The sequence below is a fragment of the Poecilia latipinna genome, unplaced genomic scaffold, assembly GCF_001443285.1.
Source record: "Poecilia latipinna isolate Pla-1442-1.1 unplaced genomic scaffold, P_latipinna-1.0 Scaffold1922, whole genome shotgun sequence".
NCBI lineage: Eukaryota > Metazoa > Chordata > Actinopteri > Cyprinodontiformes > Poeciliidae > Poecilia > Poecilia latipinna.
Window position 1 is genome coordinate 72,218 of NW_015114538.1, and position 24,732 is coordinate 96,949.

Below are 24,732 nucleotides of genomic sequence, written 5' to 3' on the forward strand. Positions count from 1 at the left end.
GCGTTGAGCCTCACCTACGCAGCCCGCCCGAGTGGGGTTCAGCTGAAAGTCGGGTGGGCAGTTACAGATGTAGCTTCCAGGGATATTGACACAGATTCCACTCAGACAAATAGCTGGATCTGCACATTCATTGATGTCTGAGAGAAAAACAAAGAGAAGCTGATGAAATTCCCCATTTCCTCAGCTCAGTTATGGTTCCCTTCTTGATGTGTCTTGCCTGTGCAGTTGCCTCCACTCCTGTCCAGCTCATATCCAAGGTTGCACTGACATCTGAAAAGTCCTGGGATGTTTTGGCAGCGTCCATTGACACAGATGTCATCTAAGCTGCATTCGTCTATGTCTGTGGGAAAGACAGAGAGAGAAATGGACTCAGCAGTTTACTCGAGGTTAATTCATGCCCTTTAAAAGCTCCAGGTTGTGTCACTTATTTCATATTTTTGATGCTGATGTACTGAAAAAATGAGTGAAACTGATGGAACGTGAGGATTTAATTTTATTAGACATACAAGTACTGACATGTAAGTGTGGTGTATGTGTTCTGAACAGTGTGTGTGTGTGTGTGTGTGTGTGTGTGTGTGTGTGTGTGTGGTGAAATCAACAATGTGGGATTCACAGTGTTCTGCTGCATCATGACCAGGTGGTTCACTTTTCAATGAAATCACTGTCTTTTTTTCCATTATTTCGGTTTTTAAACTTCGTAGATCAACTCACTAATTTCAAAACTCTTTGGGTACTGATAAGAAAGCCAGGCTATGCTAAATTTTAGCCAACGTAATTCAAAAATAGGTCATCTTCTCAGACTCGGTCTTATTTTAAAGCATTAAACATAAATTAAATCTCTGATTGGTCGTTATTGGGCATTACTCTGAAATTTGAGTCACAAACTAGTCTGTTTTGTAGCACTGAAGCACCACATCAATGTAAAACTTTCTATTAAATGGTGTGTGAAAGCCATGTGAAGATTTTCAGAAACCTGAAAAAATACTGTCAATATTAAAACATTCGGAAAAAAAAATAGAAAATATACTTTAGACTTTTATGAGACTTTTGCATTGTTTCAGACTGCAGATCCAATTTGAAATTCAGCAAAAAAAAATACCAGTTACTCCTTTGGCACTTTACATGACAGACAAATTACTAAAAGTGAGAAAACATCTTTCACAGTTTATCGATAAGTTATGACGCTTAACTTTTCAGTGATCAAAGCGATCATTTCTCAGCACTGACTGGAACGCTGGAACACCAAATCATCACCCATATTTCAAAACAATAACGAGGCAAGTTTCACTTGTGTCATTCCAAAATAAACAACTGAAGCCACTTTAATGCTAAGCACATTGCAAACTTCCTGCATCCAAAACTCTGCTTTATGAGTCACATTTGAAAGCCCCGTTCTTGTTGGGCTGTCTGTTTCTCTAAACGGGAAAACAAACAGCCACTCGCAGGAGCTAACGCAGGACATTTTTAACACTTGCAACAAAATACGGCCAGAAATTCAGAGGTCCTGGAACCAGAACGTCCATATGTAGCGGCGCCTTACCCCCGCAGGCCTTCCCGTCCGGAGTGGTGATGAATCCCATGTCACACTCGCAGCGGAAACCTCCGGGGAGGTTCAGACAGTGGCCGTTTTCACACAGGTTGCCGTTGTCCGCACACTCGTCGCTGTCTGCAGAGGTGAGCAGACGGACTGTATCGCAATTGGGCTTTAAAAAAACAAAAACAAATGTGATGAAGCTTGTGTTTTTGGTTTGCTTGTGTGACCTGAGCAGTGGAATCCATCTCCTGAGAAGCCTTCCTTGCACGCGCAGCGGTACGAGCCCATGGTGTTGAGGCAGTCGGCGTTGTTGCTGCACATGTGTGTCCCATTTGAACACTCATCCAGATCTAACGTAAAACACAGAATAACAATGAAAAATCCTCATATTTTCAGCATTTCCTTTAATATTGTCTGTGATCCTTTTTATTCTATACTAATTATATTGGTAAATCACAAAAAACAAAACAAAACAAAAAAAAACACAAAAATGTCTAGTGTTTCCTTGTTGACGTAAAAATACCAAATAAGAAGAACATTTAAATTAGCAAATGCTCCATCCTGCATGCACACATAGGATGGAGCATTTGTATTTGCAGAACCAAATCAAAAATATTATTTTATGAACATATTTATCTTTGGTTTTTTAAAATTGGTTTTCATTTGCATTTGAACAACTGTGGAGAACTGGGCCATAAATGAAAGCTTCGAGCTTTACTGACCTTTATTTGGGAAGAAAACAGAAGGATCACAGTGCAGATTATTTCTAATCTTCTGTTTCTTTTCCCACATACTGTAGTTAATAAATAGCTACATCCGTTTAAAAACTGAAATTCAGATTTTACATAAATTTCATACAGACATATTGACATATTTCAAGCGATTATTTCTGTTAATCTTGAGGATTATGACTTACAGCTAACAGAAACCCACCACTCAAACTACTGTTGAGTTTTGAGTTTAATGTGATTTTGTTGTGGTACTTTGATTTGTCCAGATACACCTGCAAATATAAGATGTTTAAAAAAGTACCATATCCACACCTCTGCCTATTTCATTCAATTACCTGTGCACTTGAGGCCATTGCCAATCCAACCTGGCGCACAGTTGCATTTGAAGCTGCCCGCTGTGTTGGTGCAGGACGCGTGCCGGTCGCAGTTGTGGGCTCCAATCTCACATTCGTTGATATCTGACGAGAAAAAAAAAAATCCAAGTAAAGAAAGAAAAAAAAAACCAGGCTCTGATGGTCCGCTGATTTGAGTCTGCTTTGCTTTTACGCTGGGATTTTTTTGGCACGGTGACCAAACTTGATGCTTGGCTTGCACTGCATAAAGAGACAGGCGACTGATCTAAATGTTCCCGGCTCGCTAGTTTGGTCTGATGAGAGCTACATTTCAGACCACAAAGACATTGTGGCGTTCTCTTGATCTCCGATACTAACAGCCATCCTATGAGGATTTAATGAGCTGGAAATTGATTGTTGAAGCGTGTCAAGAGAGAAATAAAGAGATACATGTGGAGGAACAGCGCCCCGAGGCATCGGTCTGTCTGCTTGTTCTGAACTGAGGGCATGAGGATTTTTCGCTTTACTTATAAACTCTGCGCTGCTTAGTTTACTTTTTATAACATTGGTGTTCTTTTTTTCCCCTCAACATTCCAGATGTTCTGCATGGAAACAACATTTTTCTGAGGCACAATTTCTTTGAAGGCGCGGATGTAAAGACGTTCGTTTCAATGAGAAACCTTCACTTGATGTGTGGGAGCCCTGGACTCTAATAAACAAGTGACAGTAAATAACGGGAACAATTACTTTTGACTACTATTAAATTGCGCCCTTCCTATAAAGCTCTGAACATCCTGTAGAGAAGAGCTAATAAAGACCTTGCTGCAGCAGCTGGTGGGGTTATAATGACCGGAGTGCGTAACGCTTGCCTCTCGGGGAACTCTCGGAGGAATACCTAAAAACCACGGGGGGAAAAAAAAAAAAAAAAAAAAGGTTCTATTTACGGCTACAACACAACAATAACGGCTTCCAATCTGAGCCCCAAACAACCTCGTGAAACTCGAGCCGACACAATACCTGGCCTTGAGAAAAAAGGAAGCAGCGCGACTGCGTGTCCCACGCGTATCAAAAGCGAGCCGGGCTGTGAACCCAGTCAAGATGTTGGCGCTTTAGCAGCCAGAGAGACGCGTTGCCCTCTCCGCGCGTCGGCCTCTCAGAGGGTAGTAATTCAGAAACACTGTCAATTAAAGATTGTGGCGCTTCTGGTTTACATTCTTCCTGAGGACAGGGTACGGTATATTTACACTACATTTGATCGTGGAGTTAATATGAGGGCTGGCAGCAAGCGAATCTCCCTGGATTACAGATGGAATTGATGATCGTTTCCCCACCGAGGCTTTGATGACAGAGAGAGCGCGCAGCAGCAGACGCAGCAGATGCACGGGAGGAAAAAGCAAAGTGCAACTCAGAAATTGCCGCATGTGAAGAGTGCGTCAACCGTTGCAGAGACGGCGTTGCAGAAATTAAGTTTAACTGGTATAATGTCTGACAGATGAAATAAAGGCACGGAAAAGGATAGTAGAAAATTATACATCTGCCTACCTTCCCGACTGGCTGCCACCCAGCTTGTATTCCTGCCTAATTATGTTTCTGTTTGCTCTCTTTTTGCCACTTCGCCTGGATGACTGAGGTTTACATATTTCGGCGTGCTGACAAATGGATGTCTCTTCTCTCACCTTACTCCTCTGCCAAAGTGGAGTTAGCAATATATGTCACTCCTTAAGAAGGAAGCCAAAACATGCAGTGAGCGCCCTGAGTAATATTTGTACGCAAACTTAATATTTTTCAACGTTACAAACGCAAAGCGTCAATTTATTTGACTAGATTTCAGCCAGTAGACTTTAAAAAAAAAGGCTTCGCTTAGTTACGGAATAGAAGGTGAATGACGCAATTATTAATAGGTTTCTTTTTCCTAATTTAAAAATCACCAAAATGTGGCAAACAATTGTACACATTGAGCTTAAAACTTCTAGAAGCAGAGCATCGTCTTAAACCTGTTATTAAACTGCAAATGAGACCTTGTGTGGCATCTGGATATTGTTTTATTGTCTATGTTTGTTGGTCTGCAAGATGCTGTTTGTCCTCTGATGTTCTCCTTCACACAACACCTGGATTTATAATGAGATTGAATTACACACAGGAGAACTCGATTTACTAAGTAGGTTATGTCAGAATGCAACTGGTGAATTAGATGGAAGTATCGGAGTAGATACCCCAAACCATTTCTGCACCACTACCACTATCACACCTTCTTTTACCCCTCAAATGAAACACGTGAGTAAACGATAGAAATAAACCTCAAACCTGGGGTTTACATGATGGCCAAGAAAGCTGCCTCAGGTGTCAATTAACATTTTTCTCCAAAATAAATCTATTTGATAACATAATAGTCTAATTTATAGCAAAATAGACCCTAAAAGTATGCACAGGGCCTGTCATTTGTTCAACAAGCTGATTCACTTTGATAGGTCTCCATCTGCTATGGTGGGTTTTTAAAGGAAGAGGGCAAAAAAACACAAAAAAAACAAGTTACTATCAATGAAGCTTAAATATGGAGCCCCCCTTTCAGTGTTTTACATGCAGTGGATACAGATGTTTGCTAAGTTTGAAACTCATGCCTTTTAACCCACACCTGGCTCACAAGCGTTATTAGAAACAGAACCATCAAGCTGAAGTTTGATGTCTCTGTTATGGAGCAAAACAGGGTAAAACTTTAACCACCAGCTGGGCCAAATCTGGGTCTTCAATAATCTTTACACAAATCAACGTGCCGGAAGGAGGCAAGTTCCACAAAGCGTAGCAGATTTTGTCAAATTGTCCGTCAGACATCTTGCCTCGCTGAGAGGAATTAGAGCCGTAATTCTCCAGTCTGGGGATGAAATTCCAAACGGGTGATTCAGATCCAAACGCTCTGCTGCGACACCGGCTTTCTGAGCACAAGGAGAATTCTATATGGACGTTTTAATGGGATTAGAAACGAGCCAGAGTGTGTGTGCGTGTGTGTGTGTCTCGTCATTGAGAGTGAGTGGGGCACGCCGCGTCCAAATTCTGACAAACGTGTTTATTTGCGTCTTAAGTGAGACCTGCTGCCTCTGCTGTCTCATTGACTCATTTTAAAGACAAAGCCAGATAAAAATCACTGACCAAACTCACAACTAGCTTTTAATCGCAAACTAAGTGGTGTTATAAATCAGACCTAATTCTCGCTGGACGGTAAGTAGCTCCAAACTAGCAAACTATCGAAGCAGCCGGACAGACTTTGTATTTATGTGTTCTGGAGCCGTTACAGGTGATTACGTGCCGATGAGGCGTTCCAACAATGGTGTAATGTTTAACCAACCTTAATGAAAGACCAACACAGGAATAAACAAAGGTGCAAAGTGATGCATGCATGTGATGTAAGATAGTGATCTCACTGCTCCTGCTGCTGCTGCTACAGAGGGCGCCTGAATGCGTAAGCCCGTGTGTGTTTATCTGCGTGTTTCTCATCAAGTCAGACAGAAGCTTTCGGAGGGGAATTGGTGACATTGGCAGCACTTCTGCTAGCTCTCCAAGCGTCCTGCCCCGTCTTTCCTAAGTTCTTTCCTTCCCTCAGGTGACAGACAAACACAATGCTCGTGATTAAAAAATAAAATAAAATGATAAAAAAAATTATTGCGTTCTGCTACGCTATAGCTTCTCCCCATCAGCCATAAATGCTCAGCCTAGTTCACATGGACAAAGACTTTTCCTGGAACGGAAAGTTGTTTTTCCGTCGTTAGCACATTAACAATAAACGAGGTTGATTGACAGCGCTAAGCCCTTCCTCCTGGCTCTGATTGGTTGCTTTTGATGGGCTGCATTTCTGCAGACCGCAATAACAGCTCAGGGAGGAGTTGGAGGAGCTTAATTTTTTTCACAGATCATTGTCTAGTTTCATGTCATCGTGACACGGCATGGTGATATTTTTAACAAACATGCAAAAAATCTTCTTTTTTTCTTTTTTAGAAAAGTTACACACCCCAACTTTAACAAGCAGCAGACCTCCGCTCACACGCAAAAACATCCTTTTCACTGCCACTCGGGATTTCCCAGCGGCCGGGTGTGGAGTCCCACACGCTCTCACTCACCTGTGCAACCCGTGGTCCCCTTGCGGACAGAGTATCCCCGGTCACAGTGACAAATGAATGACCCCTTAGTGTTCTCGCAGTTTCCGCTCAAGCAGATGTTGGGGTTCAGCTCGCACTCGTCCACATCTAGATGGAGACGGGAAGGGAAATTGCAGGAAAGCAGTCAAGAGCGGTACTTTGCTTAAACAGACCTGTAATAAAGAGAAGGTTTATGATGATTAATAAACGTTTTTGTGACTATAAAAGGTTGTTTGTTTTGAAAAACCCAGCTGCGTGTCTGCGCAGACGCACGCCTTTTTATGAGGGGTGTCAAGCTTTAGTTTCTCATGCAGGGAAGCCAGACATCTAAATGTCACACATTCCTCCCTCCTTGGTCAAAACAACACAATGCACACTAGCCCATAAATCAACAAAAACAACAACAACAAAAAATACTCCCTGCTCTGAGAGGCACACACTCACAGAAATGAGTCATTAAAACTCATTCTCATGACTCATACTTTGGATACCCTTTGGTTTGGATCATTACGTTGTCTCAGTAAATCCCAGAGAATCCAAACCTCCTGGATTTAATAAAGTCAGAGCTGCAGCATTCGCGCGCTCACCCAGGCAGCTCTTCATATCCTCCGACGACATGAACCCGTCGAAGCACAGGCACTGGAACGTCCCTGGGGTGTTGGTGCACTGGCCTCCATCGCAGACCTCAGGGCTCTCCTCGCACTCGTCGATATCTTAAGATTAAAGGCAAATCAAAGCTGCAACACAGACCTTTGCGGCGCACACGCCGGTGTGTATTTAGTCGGGTCAATCCAGGAAAGAGCATGCGACATAAATTAAACACAACACCAAAACACTGCTCTCAAATTACCACTCCAAAGCCTTGAATTCTGTTGGAAATTAAAGGAGTGAGAGCAAAACTGTGAACAGCATATGCAACCTGCAGCCATGTTCAGATATGAGCCAGCTTTGAAGCTAGAAAGAGATAATAGTGAGGGAACAGCATCTTTCGTTGCCTGAAGACATTTCAAAGTAGGAAACAAAAGAAGAAGTTTTTTTCTTAGATCTATGGCTTACAATTTGAGTGCAGGTTTCCCATAACCATGTAGCGATATAATCACTACAGCATGGCTTGCTATTACTACTCCTACCACTGACACTCTCAGAAATGTAGAAGAACTTCAGTAACTTTGTAAACAAAGAATAATTTGAAGCGTTGAGCATGCCGGTGAGAATCAATCCGCTTCTTATCTCGTCTCGAGATTAGAAGTAGGAAGTAGGAATAAATATGCAAATTATGCTACATTGTAGTCCATAAGTAAGAAAAAGATCAACTTTCTTATACATTGCAAAACAAAATACACCTGCTTACCAGTGCAGGTTCTTAGATCAGGCATGAGCGCGTAGCCGCTGTTGCAGCTGCACTCGTAGCTGCCCTCCGAGTTTGTGCAGAAAGACTCGCAGCCGCCGTTCTCGATGGTGCACTCGTCAATGTCTGAGCAGCAGGAAAAAAACAAGATGAGTAAAAAAAAAAAAGGTTTAATAAATCAACAAAGCAGAAAGATTCTGTCATCACAAGTGAACCAGTCGCATATTTTACCACGTACCAACACAGTCCAGTCTGTCCTCGCTGGATTTGTAGCCTGTGTTGCATGTGCACTGGTAGCGGCCGATCATGTTGACACACTGGCCGTTCCTGCACAGCCTGTCACTCAACTCACATTCATTTATATCTGCAAAAGAAGAAAGCCTCGATGAAAACTGGGCAAATTTAAAATGAAATCATAAAAAAAAAAAAACACATTAAATGGTTCGTTAAGTGGAATTAAAAATGAGGACAGATGGCAATGATTAGGCATATAATAGCATAAAAAGTATATGTAAAATAATATTCACAAGGCACAATTCAAACAAAAGACCAAGAAAGACATTTACATAAATCTACATATGGCACAAGGCAATCACTAAGTTTTCTAACTTCCTACAGGAGTTAGCTTTGCTGCAGCACTAACTGTATGTGGAAAAAAACAACAAAGAGGTTTGGATTAAGATTGATTTTTTTATTTTTATTTATCTCTATCCACATATTTACAATGGCTATAGTTTTTAACATTTGGATCTCATCTAATTTAGAATAATTTTGGTATTTTCAAGCAACATTTCCACTGTTTACACATTTAGACAACACAAATAAAAACTACAATTTCTCAAGTGCGACTGAATAACCGTCCTGAAGTCTTAGAGTAAATGTCAGTGGCTGTTTAAGTCTTGCTGGGATTTGAAGGGTATTTTTATGTCAAAGTGCCATTTCAGAGTTGTCTAATCTAACCATATTTTTAATGCACAGAGCAATGTTGTACCAAAACATGTCTGTAATTATTTCTGAATTTTGCTGGTGTCAGAATGACCACATTTCATATCAGAAAACTAGATGACCAAGCTTGAAAATACTTCACATATTTATGAAACCAAAATAGTAATTAAAAGTAAATCCTGTAAAGCAGTGAAAACTAATTAAAAATACATATTTATTTTTGATGTAAATATATTTAAATTTAAAATAATTAGCAAAAAAATGTATTTTATCTTCCTAAAGTATATTACTAAAATGGGGTTTTCTTCGATTTGACAAGATCCAATTTGAATATTATCGTTCACACTGATGCACCATCAGCGCATCTGTCCAATAGACGTCACACACATTAGCAGGTGTTGCAAGGCTCAGTGAGGCCACACACACACACGCGCACACGCACACACACACACGCGCACACACACCCACACACACGAACACACACACCAGCCAGATGATCCAACGCTCCTCTTTCCCTCTCTGCTCCGACAGTCCCGATCGGTAACTTCCTACATTCTGATCACCATCCTCAGGACATTACACACCCTAACAAAAATCCCTAAACAGGGGAGAGAAAAGAAAAGGAAAAAAGAGGAAGTTGATGTTACTGCTCACCTAAACATGCTGAGCCATCGGGGGCGATCTCGTGTCCTTCGGGGCAAATGCACTGGAAGCTGCCCTCGTTGTTGACACATTCACCTCCACGGCACAGGAGAGGGTTCCTCTCACATTCATCAATGTCTGGCAGCAGAGGAACACACAACGCAGGCCAGATGACAGATATGTCAGACCTCTGGCTCTGTTTCACAACTTCAACATTTCTAATAATATTAACTGGGTTGAACATGTCGGATTAGCTTTAGGGAAGCGTGTTGCATCAGCAGCAAAGAAGTATTTACCGTTTGCATGTTTTGTCTACCTAACTAACCCCATAAATGATTATAATACTACACTTATTACTTCCCTTTCCAAATGCCAACATTGCCACAAAAATACAGCTTCTATCTTGCTGTTTCAGATAAGAAAACTCTGCAGTTCATGAGGACAACAAAAATGCAACTGAGTGCCACTGATGACCTGAAAAGAAAAGCAGCATGCAAAGTATTGCCGAGCCATGATGGGGGCCGGCTGCTTTGCTCCATCTTGAGGTCCAGTACTGTGGATTGTCTTCTAGTAATTATAAATCTGGACCACCCTGATGGCTCGTTGGGCAGATACAACTTGGGAAGCTTAAAGTGGAGCTTTTCCAAACACAAATCGGGTGGAAGAATGATTTTCACTGCCATTTTGCTCCAACATGTATGTAATATGTGAGTAAAGTAATACAAGGTTACATCACCCAACCCAAAAGTGGGCTGCTCCACGTTTGGCAGAAGTGCTTATAAGCACCTCATCAGGAATTTATGAACCTAAAGGGAGCTGTCTGGTGCTGGCTCTGTGGTGCAGGTCCTCCCTGTAGCTGAAGACTATTACAAGCTGTAATAGCTCCCTGCTTTCACATCCTACCGTTTTAACCGCGTTAAAAAAGATCACTCCTGCTCTCAAACGAAACGACCTTTCATAAACGAGGCATTTCTGCACACTGCTCAATCGATTTACCAGCAGCAGCAGAGCTGATCTGACGTATTAAATCGAGTCATCGCTCACCCATGCAGTTTTTCATCATCATGAAGCCACTCTCATAGCCCTCGAAGCATTCGCACTCAAAATCTCCCGGTGTGTTAACACATCTGCCCTGACCACAAAGGTCCGGGGATATCCGGCACTCGTCGATGTCTGCAGGAAAAAAAAGAAAAAAAAGAAATACATTTTAGATTCTATCGAACAAACTGAAAACAAGTTATTCACTTCATTTATTTCAATCACTTGTCAAAAAATTAGAAACATAGCATCTGTTCCTATAAACTCACTGTTCCTGTAAAGTTAGGAGCATGAAACTGACCAAACCCAGATTCCTCAATTTGTCGCCCAAGTGAACTCATCTCCTCTGCTCCAGAGTGCTGCTGCTGCGGCGGCATGCTTTGCACAACTTCATCTGGTTCTGCAAATCGGTTCTACTGAGCTCTTGAGCTGATGTGAAAGTCAAATGAAGTTTGGAGGCTTATGGCCGTTCACTCTGCAGATAGTCGGTGACTTCTGCACAGTGCGGACCTCGGCGTTGCTCTGTCTTCCACACTGGGATTTTTCCATGACTAAGCGAGCGAGGAAGTTTCATGACTGGACTTATTGCACAAGAACTATTACGTACTACACTGGAATTCACTGAGTACCTCCGACACTGTTTGTTGATGCGGTCGGCGGTCTGAGTGTTGGAGTTTCTACACCTGTGGCCATAAAACTGAGTGGAAGAACTGAATTCAGTGATTTGGAGGGAAGACGCCATAGATTTGGTAAGATAGTGTATATAAACACTTCTAAAGTGGCTACTATTTGTAACTATAATACCCTGTAGGAGTCAGTTTATGCCATTACCATTGATCTACTTCTTCGATCTTATATTTTTCTATGAAACTATCAAATAGTTTGGAAAAACAAGCTGCTGTAAAATTTTACAAAAGTGTACAAGAAGAAAAAGTGGCTTCTGAATTGGAGACAAATTCTGATTTTGTTAAAAAATAGACTAACACAAAAGGCCAATGCAGGTCGTTTGCGTGCCGAGCTAATGGATCATAAAAGTTCAAATCAGCTGAGAAGAGACTGCTGCAGGACCAGAACACCATAAAGTGAAGTTAAGGAAAGATAAGGTGGCTCCTCTCTCAGATTCCTGCCCGGTCTAAAAGCTTTGACCTTTTCGATGTTAAGTCGCATTATGAAACATTTTACACTGAGAAACCAGGCTGGAGTCTCACTCACCTGAGGTAAGGCATCCCAAGCATCATTTAATCACTCGGAGCCTCTAAAATAGCTCAGAATCCATAAACTGTAAAGCCATTTAAACCTCAAGTGGTGTGAGTACATTTCAGTTCAGCAGAAACGCAGTTAACCAGACAGCATGGGACCAGCTCCAGCATATCCCCAGCAGCCAGGTTCCCATTAGACTGAATGAGCTGAGTGTAAGTAATGGCTTGACATCGCTTTACCGTGATTAGAGCTGGCAGGAAGATGGAGTGAAAAGAACTGATGAAGAAAGGCTAAAATTGTTGAAAGCCAGCCAAACTGAATAAAGTTTCAGACTCCTAACGTAAATATGGAAGCTAAACATACGTCTGAAGGCATTTTGAACCACTGATTTCTGAAGTTTTTACAGAGTTCCTACCCATTTTTTATTACATCAAAATGTTGTATTTTTTTCTGATTCGGATACTCTTTTGACCAGTTATAAAAGAACTGTTGAATATTTCCACAGATCGTCAGCTTTAAATGCGTAATTTGTCAAACGTAGGGTGGTGGGCGGATGGGCAGACGGACGGATCGTAACAAATGTGATGCCAGATGTTCCACATGTTTGTTCGACAGCTTTCGCAAAAGCGGCTCACCGGTACAGTTCCTCTCGTCCGAGTCCAGGGCGTAGCCGTTGTCGCAGCGGCATCGGAAGCTGCCGATGGTGTTTCTGCATCTCCCGTTAGAGCACAGAGTGTTTATCATCCTGCACTCATTTATGTCTGAGGGTTAAAGCAGAAGCCGGTGAGAGTTCGACTGCTGGGACGCCTTTTGCAGGGTTACACTCTACCAACCGTACCTTTGAGGAAGGGTCTGCCGTTGATGAAGTCCCCTCTGTGCGAGAAGCCAGGGCCCCGAGGGCACAGCTGGTTGAACTCTGGTGTGCCCTGTTCTGGACATTCATCACACTCGGGCCCCCAAGCGACACCGACGGAGCAGCAGCAGGCGTCCACCCTGTGTTTCCCTGATATGGGCGTCCCGCAGCGCTCGTCGTCGTGGGTGAGGTAGCAGTGCTCGGTGCGCAGGTCTTTCGATCACAGAATGTTAACATGCATTAGACATCTGAATTTAAATAGTACACACATCATTCGGTGACAGAACGAAAAGGTTTACCAATGCACATCCTTCCGCTGATGTCAACAGTCATCCCTGGAGGGCACTGACAGAAAAAGGATCCCTGTGTGTTGACGCACTTGCCATTTATGCACACACCCGGAAACACTTGACACTCGTCCACATCTGAGAGTCAGTCAGCCGGGAGAGAGGGGGAAGAAAAAAAAAAAAAAAAAAAAAAAAAAAAAACATCGAGAGCCGAGCTGAGTGCTCCACATTACTGAACTCAAAGGTAAAACCACAATGTTCTGCATCATGAAGTCCTGACAGCAGCCCATTACCTTCACAGTTATTTCCTCTGACTCTGGCAAAGCCTTTTCCGCAGATTGGATCTGAAGGGAGGAAGGGGTACAAGGCAACACAAGTCATTAGTGGTGTCTGATGAAAACAAAGAGGACACTGCAGGTTGATGAAGTCGATGTTAGTCAAAGTGACCGTTCTGTTCACTATGAGAGCCACGCAGCTTTGCTTTTTGCAGTTTTAGTTGTTTTAAACTGGGTTAATTGCTGCTGTAGATATGAGCCAGGTTAGGAAATAAGGCTTGAAAACCCACAGGTTGTAGTGATATACAGTGAAAATACTATTTGTCATTAAAAATGTGGTTGGTATATGGTAATTTATAAACTTGTTACTATGAAATTACCTAGAAAAAACAGTGAGGATTCCAGATAGTCGAACTAAAGTTAAATTTGTGCTGATAATGAGGGAATATGATTGATTCACAGCAACTATTTGGTAATAATAAACATTGTTAAAAATGATACAGTAATTATGCCGAGAGACTATAAAAAAAGAAAATTGTTACTCGATTGAACTTTACAGCATCTAATTTAATATGAAATCATTTTGATAACAAAACTATGTCACCTAAGTATTATTTTTGTATTAATTCAGTTCAATTTAATTCAGTTTATGTGTATAGAATTTGATTATTATCACTAAGCTTTGACTTCACTGTTCTTCCCTGGTGGTGAATATGGAAACTTTATATAAGAACGGTTAGTAGAAACATCCACACAGATCTAAAGATAAACATGTAACAGTGACAGAAGTGGAAAACATATTTCTAAAGAGCAAATCTATCTTTTGCTATGCATAAAACACTTAGAAATTGTTCAAACATGATTTGTTCTACACAAGCCCGGGCAAATAACTGTGAAAAATGATGTAGATATGATTCATACTGTGTGTGCTAGTCCACCTTTTCAGTATTTCAGTATCTTCTGATGCAGAATATACATGTGTTACATTAGCTGCTGGTTCGTCAGGCACCACACAGTGGAATATTTCCTCAATCGACATCCAGAAAAAAAAACGTCAGTTCCCAGCTAGCGGTGTTGCGCAGACAAAATCCTAGACATCATGAAAACACAGAAAATCACCTTTTTCACATTTAGCACACGGACTGTTCCAGGCTTCTCCCAGCGTGGCGCAGCAGTGCGATTTCAGGGTGGCTCCGTTGATTTTGACCTCACAGCTATTGTTGACTTTCTTCAGCCAGCAGGTGCTCTTAGTCGTCTCTGTTTCATGAAAGAAAATCTCGTAGTGAACAAAAATACTTTGATGTGTAGGGGGTGGGGGGCGAAAGTGCACGTTTCATTTCAATGGATTTGATTTCATTTCAAAGAATATTTGTGGTTACGGCGCTGAAATAAAGCCACTCTTTGTTTACCGATGCACTCCAGTCCAGTGCTGTCCAAGGTGCTGCCCACTGAACACGAACACACGAAGGAGCCCTGGCTGTTGATGCAGTCTCCGTTGATACACGGGGAAGAGTCACACTCATTCACATCTGAGGGCACAAACAGATATTCACTATCTTACAGAGAAAGAGATTATATATATATATGTGTGTATATATATAAAACGATGCTTTGCACCAGGGATTGAGAATTGTTCTGACCTTCACAGACGATGGTTTCGGTATCAAAGCGATATCCTTTTGGACACTGGCAGGTGAAACTCCCGGGAGTGTTCCTGCACAGGCCGTTGTCACAGAGCAGCCTGTTCACTAAACACTCGTCAATATCTGAAGGACAAATCAAAAACAAACACACGCCATCGGTTTTCTCCTCCTGGCTTCTGCTAGCGCACGTTTACTGAAGTTCACCTACCAACGCAGTTTTTGCCCGTGTGGTCCACCTCAAAGCCGTCGTTGCAGTTGCATTTGAACGACCGCAGCATGTTCTCGCAGATCCCATTCTGACAGATGTCGGGGTCGAGGGCACATTCGTTTATATCTGAGAAGGCAAAGAACGACCTGCTGAACACGTGAGTGGGAGTGATCGGATCGCGAACCACTTTCAGCTCAAGCAGCACTGCCTGTCGGACATGCATTTGGTCGCGATTTTCTTTCAACCGAGGACAACAGTTCAGGACAAGCCTGCGTGTTTCTCCTCACCTCTCCCGTCGCCCGTCGTGCCGGAACCGCTGGGACACAGAGCCAGAAACTCAGCTGCAAAACAAAACACAAACACACACTGGATGAAATAATTTACATGTAAGAAAACACAGCTTTTACCAGAGTTTAAGAAAACGCAAGGACATTTCGTACCATGCCATTATCCATTTACATGCATTCTTATTTTTGCTTCAATGTGTATAAAGCACCTTTTATGTGGCATTTCTCTGGTGTCCTTTAATTTAAACTCTTTAACTGGCAGGACTAATGAGAGGCAACTAAACAAATTATATTGCAGCGCAAGAAACACGAGATATACCCAGCTGTGTCTTCTGTTTCATGACCAGATGACTTGTCTTTCAGTCAATCTGAGCAGGTGAGCTAACACTGAACAATAGACCTGATTTCTAGAGTGCATGTAAAACCTTTTTATAAAAGTCATTATAGAGTCTACTGCCCTGATGGTATTCCATATTATAGACAGTTATTGAAAAGTTAATTTATTTTCATTAATTCAATTTACTGAGTGAAGCCAGTTACATGGGTTAATTATACACAGGCCAATGTTTTCAAGCCTTTTCTGTTAATTTTTCATAGCAATTCATAGTGAACAACTTACAGCCAATGAAAACATGACGCTAAAGATTAGAATATTACATCAAACTGAAAAAAAAAAAAAAAAAACAGTTTTTGTGGGCTTTATGAAAACTGTTTTTATTATCCACTTAAATATTATTAGGAGATGCTTTTATGAAGATATAATGTATACGTTTTCACAAAGAATTATGTTTTTTCTTCATTTTATTACAAAATGCCATGTCAAAGACTATTTATATATTGGCAATTACACCATGTACAATTAATTACATGATTAATTGTACATGTGAACATACAAAAAAAAACGGTGCGTTGGTAATAGATGTTTGAGTTCAGCGCAATTCATCCTTTATTTTTAATGCTCAGCTAAAATAGGCCTACATATAAACTTATATAATGTCTTAAACACAAATTCAGATACCAAAATGACTTTTGCTTTTTAGTCGAATATAAACCAGTTTTAGCCTGAGCGTCTTTGAAGCATTTAGACATCGTTTGGTTGGATTTTCAACAGGAAAATGCTCACTGAGGACTGTTTCATCTGGTAATGGATTCTAGCGGCTCTGATTTGAGTAAAACTGATTAAACGCGCCGTGAAAAGAATGCTTTCGAAGTCTGTCTGAAGAAGGATCGGGTATAACACATGTACCGGGGAAAAGAGATTTAAGTTTCCATACCGGAGCTCTCTGGTGGGCAGGGCTGGCAGGGCTCTCCATAGGCGTATGCCGTGTTGGCACAGCAGCACTCGGACTTGGTCACCGCTCCAAATAAAGGTCGGACACACTGCCCGCGCTTGTAGCCACCGTAACAAGAACTGCGCATATGTGTGTCTGTTTTGGAGAAGAACAAAAACATGACGGCATGTATGTGAGAAACCAAAACTAAGGAGAAAAAATTAAAAAAGATCCCAAAAGCGGATGAAAATAGACCAACACGGAGGGAGAAAAATGGCAACAGTCAGCAACTCCAATAAACATTCAGACTGGTGAAAACAAATGGCTGTTCTATCCGCACTCTCCCTGGGTTTAAGGCATTCTCCTGCACTGATATCATCTTAACGAGTACCCACCCGGAGAACAACAGCGTTTCGACATGTCTCACAAAAAATAATGCAGTGTCATTTTGGGAAATGCTGGAATGTTGAAAACATCGAGGCAGAAAGAAGTTCTAGTTTTCAATAAGCTCTCAACGAGACTTGAGCACCAAGAGGCTCGAAAGCAATCAATTCAGACAGTTGGCAGAAATCCTTCTTGTCTTCTTCTTATTAAGCTTCTCTTGTCTAAAAAGGAATAGTCATAAATTTTAGGATGCATTAATTTTAGTAGAGAATGACAAAAAAAAACAAACAAAAAAAAAACACTTGAGCAGATCTGCTTATACGTCTGAAATATCCTGAGCTATCGTTGGGCTCGGAAGAAACCGATTCTGTCTACAGGTGCACCGTTTGTTATGAGAGCTCAAATAGTTATTTCACTCTGTGGCATAAAATTACATTCGTTGGATGTCAGAATCAGCAGGAGATTTATTTATTTTCCTCACCGTAGCATCTTGTTAAATTTGTTAAAATCAAATTTAACAACAATGGTGAAACCTGTTCACTTGTTCATGCACTGGCAGATCATCTCATCTAGTTTAGGGAAATGTTAATCAGGGGGGAAAAAAAGGTAAAATTCAGTGTTAGAAGTCACAAAGAATTAAAACTGTGTACTGATGCATCAGATAGCAGTTTAGTCAGCAGTGACTAAGCAACTAGAGAAACACAAACCTCCGGCAGAAAAACATTTACTCATCCGTGTTGACAATAAAAAGCTTAACGAGTTGATGGAAAACTTCAGGCTGCGTGGGGGAATAGTTATCTGAGCTCACAGGTGGGTTCACATCCCAGCCCGTGTTTACAGGAAGTTTGACCATTCTGGCTGTGCATCTGTAAAGTATGGTAGTGACTCTGTGATGGTATTTCACGGTACGGTAAACACTTCAGAATATCAAAATTGGACATTTCTTGCAAGTAGAATAAGTGTGACTGAACTGCATCAATCATTTTAGACAGTGCAAGAGACTCATTTTAACCAGGGAAAAGATATAGTGTCAGATTTCTGCCTGCCGTATTTATTTTAGTGAAGAAAATGAATCAAAACTTGTAGCATGGCGGCTCACCAACACAGACTCGTCCATCCAGGCCCACCGCCATCCCCGCCATACACTCGCAGCGGAACGATCCCTCTGTGTTGACGCAGTGTCCGTTCATGCACATGCCCGGAGTTTCGCACTCGTCAATGTCTGCAAACAGAAGCAGAGAATGTGTTTTCTTCCCCTCTTATTTCTGCAGCAAAAGTCTCAGCGGCACCTGCAGCATCTCGCCGCTTAACGCCAGTCACAGTCATAATTCCCAGCAGCGACGTGGCCTGTGTGCCATTTTGTTTATGTACATGTGACCTGAGCCAGATTTTACTGAAACACAATGAACCCCTCCGCCCGCCCTTCTCTCCCCCGGGATCCTCTTAAGCTACACATTTCATTTGTGACTGCATACATGAGCACACTTCTCCCACGCCCTTGTCCTGTTTGCTTAATCTAATATGACTTGATGCACTCAGCGTCTCTGAGATCAAATGGCTGTATGGCGAGTTAACCCTGGAAAGACACATTTGAAGAGAGAATGTTTCCCATTTATCTACAGGGCATGTGAATTTCTTTCTTTTTTTTTTGTTGTTGCATCTGATAGTGTCAAGAAAAAATATGCATATAAATCTGTTCAAGGAATTCTATAGTCATTTTGTTGTTTTAATGTTAGAAAGAGGCCAGATGTGTTTTCTCTTCGCTCCAAATAGGTTTAGATAGGCTGCTACAGGCAGAGTAAGGCAGGAAAAGGCAGATCCTGATTGCCAACATGTCCAGCTGTCCTGACAGGAAACAAAAGGGGTTTTTTTCTCCAAGACATTTAGGGGGATTTTTTTTATTTAGTTTTTTTTACTTTTTACCCCGTCTGTTCAGACTCACTTAACAGCAGCAATAAAATACCAGAGAGTCAGCCACCCAGCAAACTGCATGCTATGCAAGAGGAAAAACTGAGGGAAACTTTCAGCTGAACAGTAAACCGTCTCACCAACACACCTACACACATGCGTCTGCTGGTGTCCAGCAGGAACCCGGGCTTGCAGATGCATTTGAAGCTGCCGTCCTCATTGATGCACAGTCCGTTGAGGCACATGTTTCTGATCAGACACTCGTCCTGGTCTGTGGGAAAACAAGAGGTTGTCAGCAGGTAACGTTATCTGAATGAGGCTGAAGATCCAGCCAGCTGTCCGGCCGGCTGGATCTTTGGGGAAACTTGCCTATTTTCATCAGTCAGTGGGCCAAAGTTCGGTCAACTTAGGCAAATCACCATTTAATAACAAGCCAACAGGTGAAACTAGTAATATACACTAAACCTATGAGTAATGTAGCATGGTTACCTAACAAACTTGAAGGTTTTGTACGGGGAGAGCTGTGGTACCAGCAGAGAAACAGTTTTACACAAAAAGGCTTCAACCACTGTGCCGCCTCATGGTTCCACATATTTTCTTTACAACGTGTTTGCCACCAAACCTGCTTGCTTGATTGCATGTAAAGTGAAAGTAAAAACATCCAGAAGATCAATAATCAAGAATATTTTAATAGAAAGTTCTTAAAACCCTCATTGGTAATACAAGCATGTAGAAATTTTAAACCAACACATTAGTAAAATCTTTTTTGTAAACACCGTTGCTCCAATAATAATTTGTCTAATTAGATCAGAGGGCAAAATAGCTAAAATAAAAATCAAAACTGCATGAGTTGTCATTTAAGATAAAAGCTACAAAGAAACTCCAAGTTTTCAGCTTAATGCGTGAAAACTTGGAGTTTTGATGGCCAAACAGTCGGAAATGTTGAAACGTGACCTTTTTGTTCTGTGGATAAACCATAAGTTTTTACTATGTGCTGACTTAGATATTATATATTCTCTGTAAATATCGGATGTTTAGAAGGGAAGCACAGAGATGTAAGATGCTACTTAAAGCAGATGTATCCAGAGTTAGTGCTCAAGGTCTGGTGACCTGAATGTTTTAGTTCTTCTCTTGGTTCAACACACCTGAATCAAACAACAGCAGGTCTTTGTAGTCCGAGAGGTTAGAGTCCTTGTCAAACGGCGTTTTGACTAAAGTACAAAGGGTTGGAGTCCCAGTTGACGGCGTCTCAACTAAAGCTCTACAGCTTTTTATTTCTCTTTCTCACTGTTAACGTTTTAATTAAATCTCTTTCTCTTTCTCACATGCTGTTTTTATTTTAATTATGAAAAGCACTTTGAAATGCCATGCCGCTGAAATGTGCTATACAAATAAAATTTGATTGATTTTGATTGATTGCAGAACTTTGTGGACTTTTAGGATCAGCTGAGTTTGGGCAGAGACTCATCTAAAACTGGCATGACGTACAGCAGCCCTTGACAACTGGAGCTGCACAACCGTGATTTACAGGAAGCAGTATTTTCTATGGTATGTCGAGGCATGTCTGCGGTTCATTCAGAAGGTTTGGTGGGAGTGAAAGAGACGGAGACTTTCAGCAGATGGCAGTAAATGAAATGTATGTTACAAAGTTGCTCTGTTTTATCATTTTTGGATTTCAGTCTGTCACTAGAACTGTTGGATGTTGAAAATCTCAAAGTTAGGAGTCATCATTTTGTAAGGAATGCACACAGACACTACTTTGATTATGGTTTTTGATAATAAAAAATGACAATGCCAGCAGCGTTTTAATGCTTTGCATTTAGTTGTTGGATAAAAACTAACAGACTGTTGAACCAAACAGTCTGTTTAGCCTCATATAAAACATCGAGGCAGAAAGAGAGAGTTGTGATGCAACTAAAATCCAAAACATTCACATTAAGCCTACATTATAGTCTTGGATAATAAGGGATTTCACAGACAGCACAGATAGTGCAAGTATTTCCATAACATTAATTGCTCTGGCAAAGACTTTTGCATGTCCTCTAAAGCTCATTGAGCGGAAATCCTCATAAAATTACCAGCATGATCTTTTAAAATCCCACCCACTCTATTCCAGACCCCAAACGAATCCACGCTCCATTAAAAATAAACGTCACACCTACTGCTGCAACCATTAAAGTGAACCACCCTTTAAAATCTGGCTCTGCTGCGTAAAAAAGTAGATCTCACAAACTGACGGACCTTGACAATTTTTGCCATCTGCTGAAATTTCGAATCCGGCGTTGCAGACGCAGTGGAAGCTGCCTTCGGTGTTCACACAGCGCCCGTTGTTGCAGATACGCCCGTTGGCGACGCATTCATCCAGATCTGCAGGCAGCAAAACGCACAGTAAACACACAAGGCTTCTTAAAGCGTACGCCTGCGCTTCTGCGGGATGGGCGAGTGTGGGCATCACCTCGGCACTCCGTCCGAGTCGCAGTAGTCTGGAATCCGGGAGGACACTGGCAGATGTAAGAACCAGGGGTGTTCATGCATTCACCGTGCGGACAAGGACTTCTGTCGCACTCATCGTCATCTGTAGAGCAATCACTGGGCTTCAAAAAGCTTTCTCGTGTAAAGCAAACCGGAAAAAAAGGCAGTTCAGCGGTTCTTACCGATGCACTCGCCCCTGGTGTCCAGCTTGAATCCCATGTTGCACTCGCAGCGATATCCAATCCCCAGCATGGGAATACAGCGGCCGTTCAGGCAGAGGTTACGGAACGCCTGGCACATGTTGGTGATATTCTGTGTCTGGATGATAACAGGACCTGACAGAAACAACACATGCATTCAACAACTGGTGATATAAACATTGTGTCATTTTGTACCAAAAAGCATACAGACAAAGTAAAAGGTTGTTGAATCCAGGGTGCATAGAGTTCAAGTTTCTGAGGTTGTGCAAGCTGAAAATGAATTCATGAATTCTAAAACAGCCCTTTATAAACATGGAAACTCAGAAATAAAGCAATCAAACGAAGCAAACATACTTACATCAAGCAAATGTGTTTGTGTTATCACGAGTCGAGATGAACGATTATGCATTCTTGAAATAAATTGCAGTATTTTGTCTCTATGAAGTACTTTAAATCCTATGTTCATAAGACAACTAGTCTCCAATTTTGTTTGCCCAAAATTCACAAAACAAAATAAGTTGTTTCACACAAAAACAGCTTCAGGACTTTTTAACACATTAAATTGTATCTGAAATGTGAAATACGGTTTTCCGTCCACAATTGCATTCACAAAAAAAAAAGAGCAGGTTTCTTTATATTTCTACGATTAATCATTTTTGTTATAATAAACATGGAAAACTTTAAAGAGGAAAAATCACATTGAACATTAATCAATGTCTACTTCCTACTGATACCTTCAGGAAAATTAACTATTTGCTCACAACACATTACCGGCTAAGCTAAAGATCAACGCTCTTTTCTACATTAGTGTAGGAAAGAGCGTTCTTACAGAACGGACCTGGAATATCCAGAGATGATAAATTACGTTTCTAATATGAGCTGCCATATGAATCCGCCTGCTACTCTCACACAAAGACCAGATCATGTAAACCATGTCTGATCATTAAATTAGACACTGACTTTTAGCCAACATGGAAACTTGGCCAATAAACACTTCTTCCTCCCCAACAACTAAGAGCTTAAATATGTGAAATCTTCCCCATAACATTTAATCCTAACTAAGAGTGTCTGCTAGCTGTCCTTTGGCACATCCAAACCCGTTTTAACGTAAAAGAACTTGCAGAATTCACCGTCAAACTTTAGACATAGAAGTAGTTCAGCATTGCACCAAATAATGATTTCTAAACAATTTTAATAACATCAAATAAGATAACCTCCATGCTCCCCTGTCTTGTCTCATTTCAGAGAGTGTAACGCAGCTGATGGCTTTTCTACAAGCAGAACAATCAAAGAACGTTTTGGAAACAAATGTGGACAGAAGAGCAAAACGTCTCCAGAGACGGAAGGCTGGTTCATTTTACATTTATAAAATAATTCAGAGTTGCACAAAATTGTAATGTGTTGTCTTAAGGATGATGTCAAATGTTTATAGAACACTTTTAAACATATTCTGCCCATAACCCTTTAGTACTTTTACCTGTTTTATGATCTCATATGCCTTCTAGTTCGCTAGCTTAAGCAAAGTATGAAACGCTCTTGGTCCATTTTTCTTTTTTTGTGAGAAAACCAGAAAGCACCTGAAGGAGGAGGAAGAGGTACTGGTGGGTGATACGGCCCTGGACCTTGGCCTGGAGTCACGACCGGTCTTTGAATTGGGATGTGGATGGGAGTTTGACCAGGAACTTGACCAGGAACTTCTCCGGGAATTGGGATTGGGTAGATGCTGGGTAGGTCAGGGGTCCGACCGGGAATCACCACTCCATTGTTAGAATCGTGTACCTGGATGCACAGTCTCTGGAACTCCTCTGCGATCACAAATCACAATTACAAACAAAATGTAAGTAAAATATTTGGGTTATTATTTCTTTGAGATCACGCGAGCTCATTCGAGACTCCACCTGTTCCACGAATGGGGCACATCTCCGGCGTGGAGCCGTCAGACCAGCAGCGCCCGCTGTCACAGCAGCACTGCATTTTAGTCATCAGCTGTGAGTTTTGGCTGGCGCAGCGTCCGTCCACCAGGCTTCCGTAGCAGTATCCGCCGCGAGCGTCTGTGAAAAAGGACACGGCGTGAAGCGAGTTAAACAAATCGTGCTGCATGATCACCACCCGCGCTGTCTGCATGTTGGGAAACTGGCAAGAGTAGAATCAAACAGAGGTCGCCGTTTCAGACTTTCCATTATTTGGGGATGGAGGTAACTTCCAAAAGTCATCAATTCATCTTTTATGGGAACTTTCTCTTCATTCTGCAGCTTCTGGCTCATTGCTCCAGCATGAGTCACACTGAAGTTGCCTATCAACATAAAAATTCCCGTTGTGTTTCATAGCCAGCTAAACCCATGTGCTCCAGCACGGAGCCATATTCCATCACCTTATCGTTGGTTAATTTGAACAATTCCAGGTATGCATGAAGTGAAAAATGCACATTAAAAAGAAAAAATCTGTCCTTCAGGGTCTAGACTTGTAGCGTTGCTGCATGGGAAGTAGACTGAAATGTCTGGCACTGCAGCGTTTTGGCACGGAAGACTCAGACATTCCTTCCAAGCATGCTCTCCTGAGGGGGGTAATGCGAGCGTGTGTTTGCATATGTTTCTGTGTGCATGCATGCATGCGAGTGTGATAATGCGCTCGAAGGTCAAATGGATTATTCCAACTCGCATTCTTCCCTGGTCTGTTTTGGTTGAAACCGAGCTTAAGGAGGGACTTTTTCAGCTTTTCTGGAAATCATCATCGCAGTTCCGGTGGACTGACAGTCAAACGCACGCACATTTCTCTTCCTCCAAAAGTCGAGCTCACTCATAATATGTCATTTTTTTCCCCCCAAAGAAAGCTTAAACTTGTCTTTTTTATTGTTTGCTTCGAGGAAGCCAGTGTTTCTTAGTGTTACCTAAAACTGTCTGAAGGTTAATCAAAATCTTTCTTCGAAATTTGTATGCTTTTTTTTTTTTTAATTGATTTCCAATCCAATCTTTAATCTACTACATGTCAGATTTTAGGGAATAAGTCTTTGGGATTCAGTATAGCACTGCTAAGTGATTACATTTTGT

At 41.6% G+C, this 24,732-nt stretch overlaps 1 protein-coding gene across 2 annotated transcripts in view; it reads right to left on the reverse strand.

Annotated features, from left to right (window-relative positions):
* Positions 1-24,732, reverse strand: part of LOC106935171 (fibrillin-1-like) — a 72,718-nt gene that overhangs the window by 23,077 nt on the left and 24,909 nt on the right. For both annotated transcript variants that reach the window (XM_015015512.1, XM_015015513.1), the window contains 28 exons: positions 23,584-23,736; positions 23,263-23,490; positions 21,668-21,820; positions 21,469-21,588; positions 21,255-21,380; positions 19,162-19,284; positions 18,205-18,327; positions 16,725-16,877; positions 15,451-15,504; positions 15,164-15,289; positions 14,953-15,078; positions 14,722-14,841; positions 14,432-14,569; positions 13,331-13,381; positions 13,050-13,175; positions 12,736-12,963; positions 12,533-12,658; positions 10,704-10,832; positions 9,672-9,797; positions 8,311-8,436; positions 8,076-8,198; positions 7,312-7,437; positions 6,707-6,832; positions 2,601-2,723; positions 1,762-1,884; positions 1,541-1,666; positions 218-340; positions 15-137 (listed from right to left, as the gene is read on the reverse strand). In XM_015015512.1, coding sequence (XP_014870998.1) covers positions 15-137; positions 218-340; positions 1,541-1,666; positions 1,762-1,884; positions 2,601-2,723; positions 6,707-6,832; positions 7,312-7,437; positions 8,076-8,198; positions 8,311-8,436; positions 9,672-9,797; positions 10,704-10,832; positions 12,533-12,658; positions 12,736-12,963; positions 13,050-13,175; positions 13,331-13,381; positions 14,432-14,569; positions 14,722-14,841; positions 14,953-15,078; positions 15,164-15,289; positions 15,451-15,504; positions 16,725-16,877; positions 18,205-18,327; positions 19,162-19,284; positions 21,255-21,380; positions 21,469-21,588; positions 21,668-21,820; positions 23,263-23,490; positions 23,584-23,736 — 3,648 coding nt within the window. The remainder of the gene's footprint in view (positions 1-14; positions 138-217; positions 341-1,540; positions 1,667-1,761; positions 1,885-2,600; positions 2,724-6,706; positions 6,833-7,311; positions 7,438-8,075; positions 8,199-8,310; positions 8,437-9,671; positions 9,798-10,703; positions 10,833-12,532; positions 12,659-12,735; positions 12,964-13,049; positions 13,176-13,330; positions 13,382-14,431; positions 14,570-14,721; positions 14,842-14,952; positions 15,079-15,163; positions 15,290-15,450; positions 15,505-16,724; positions 16,878-18,204; positions 18,328-19,161; positions 19,285-21,254; positions 21,381-21,468; positions 21,589-21,667; positions 21,821-23,262; positions 23,491-23,583; positions 23,737-24,732) is intronic.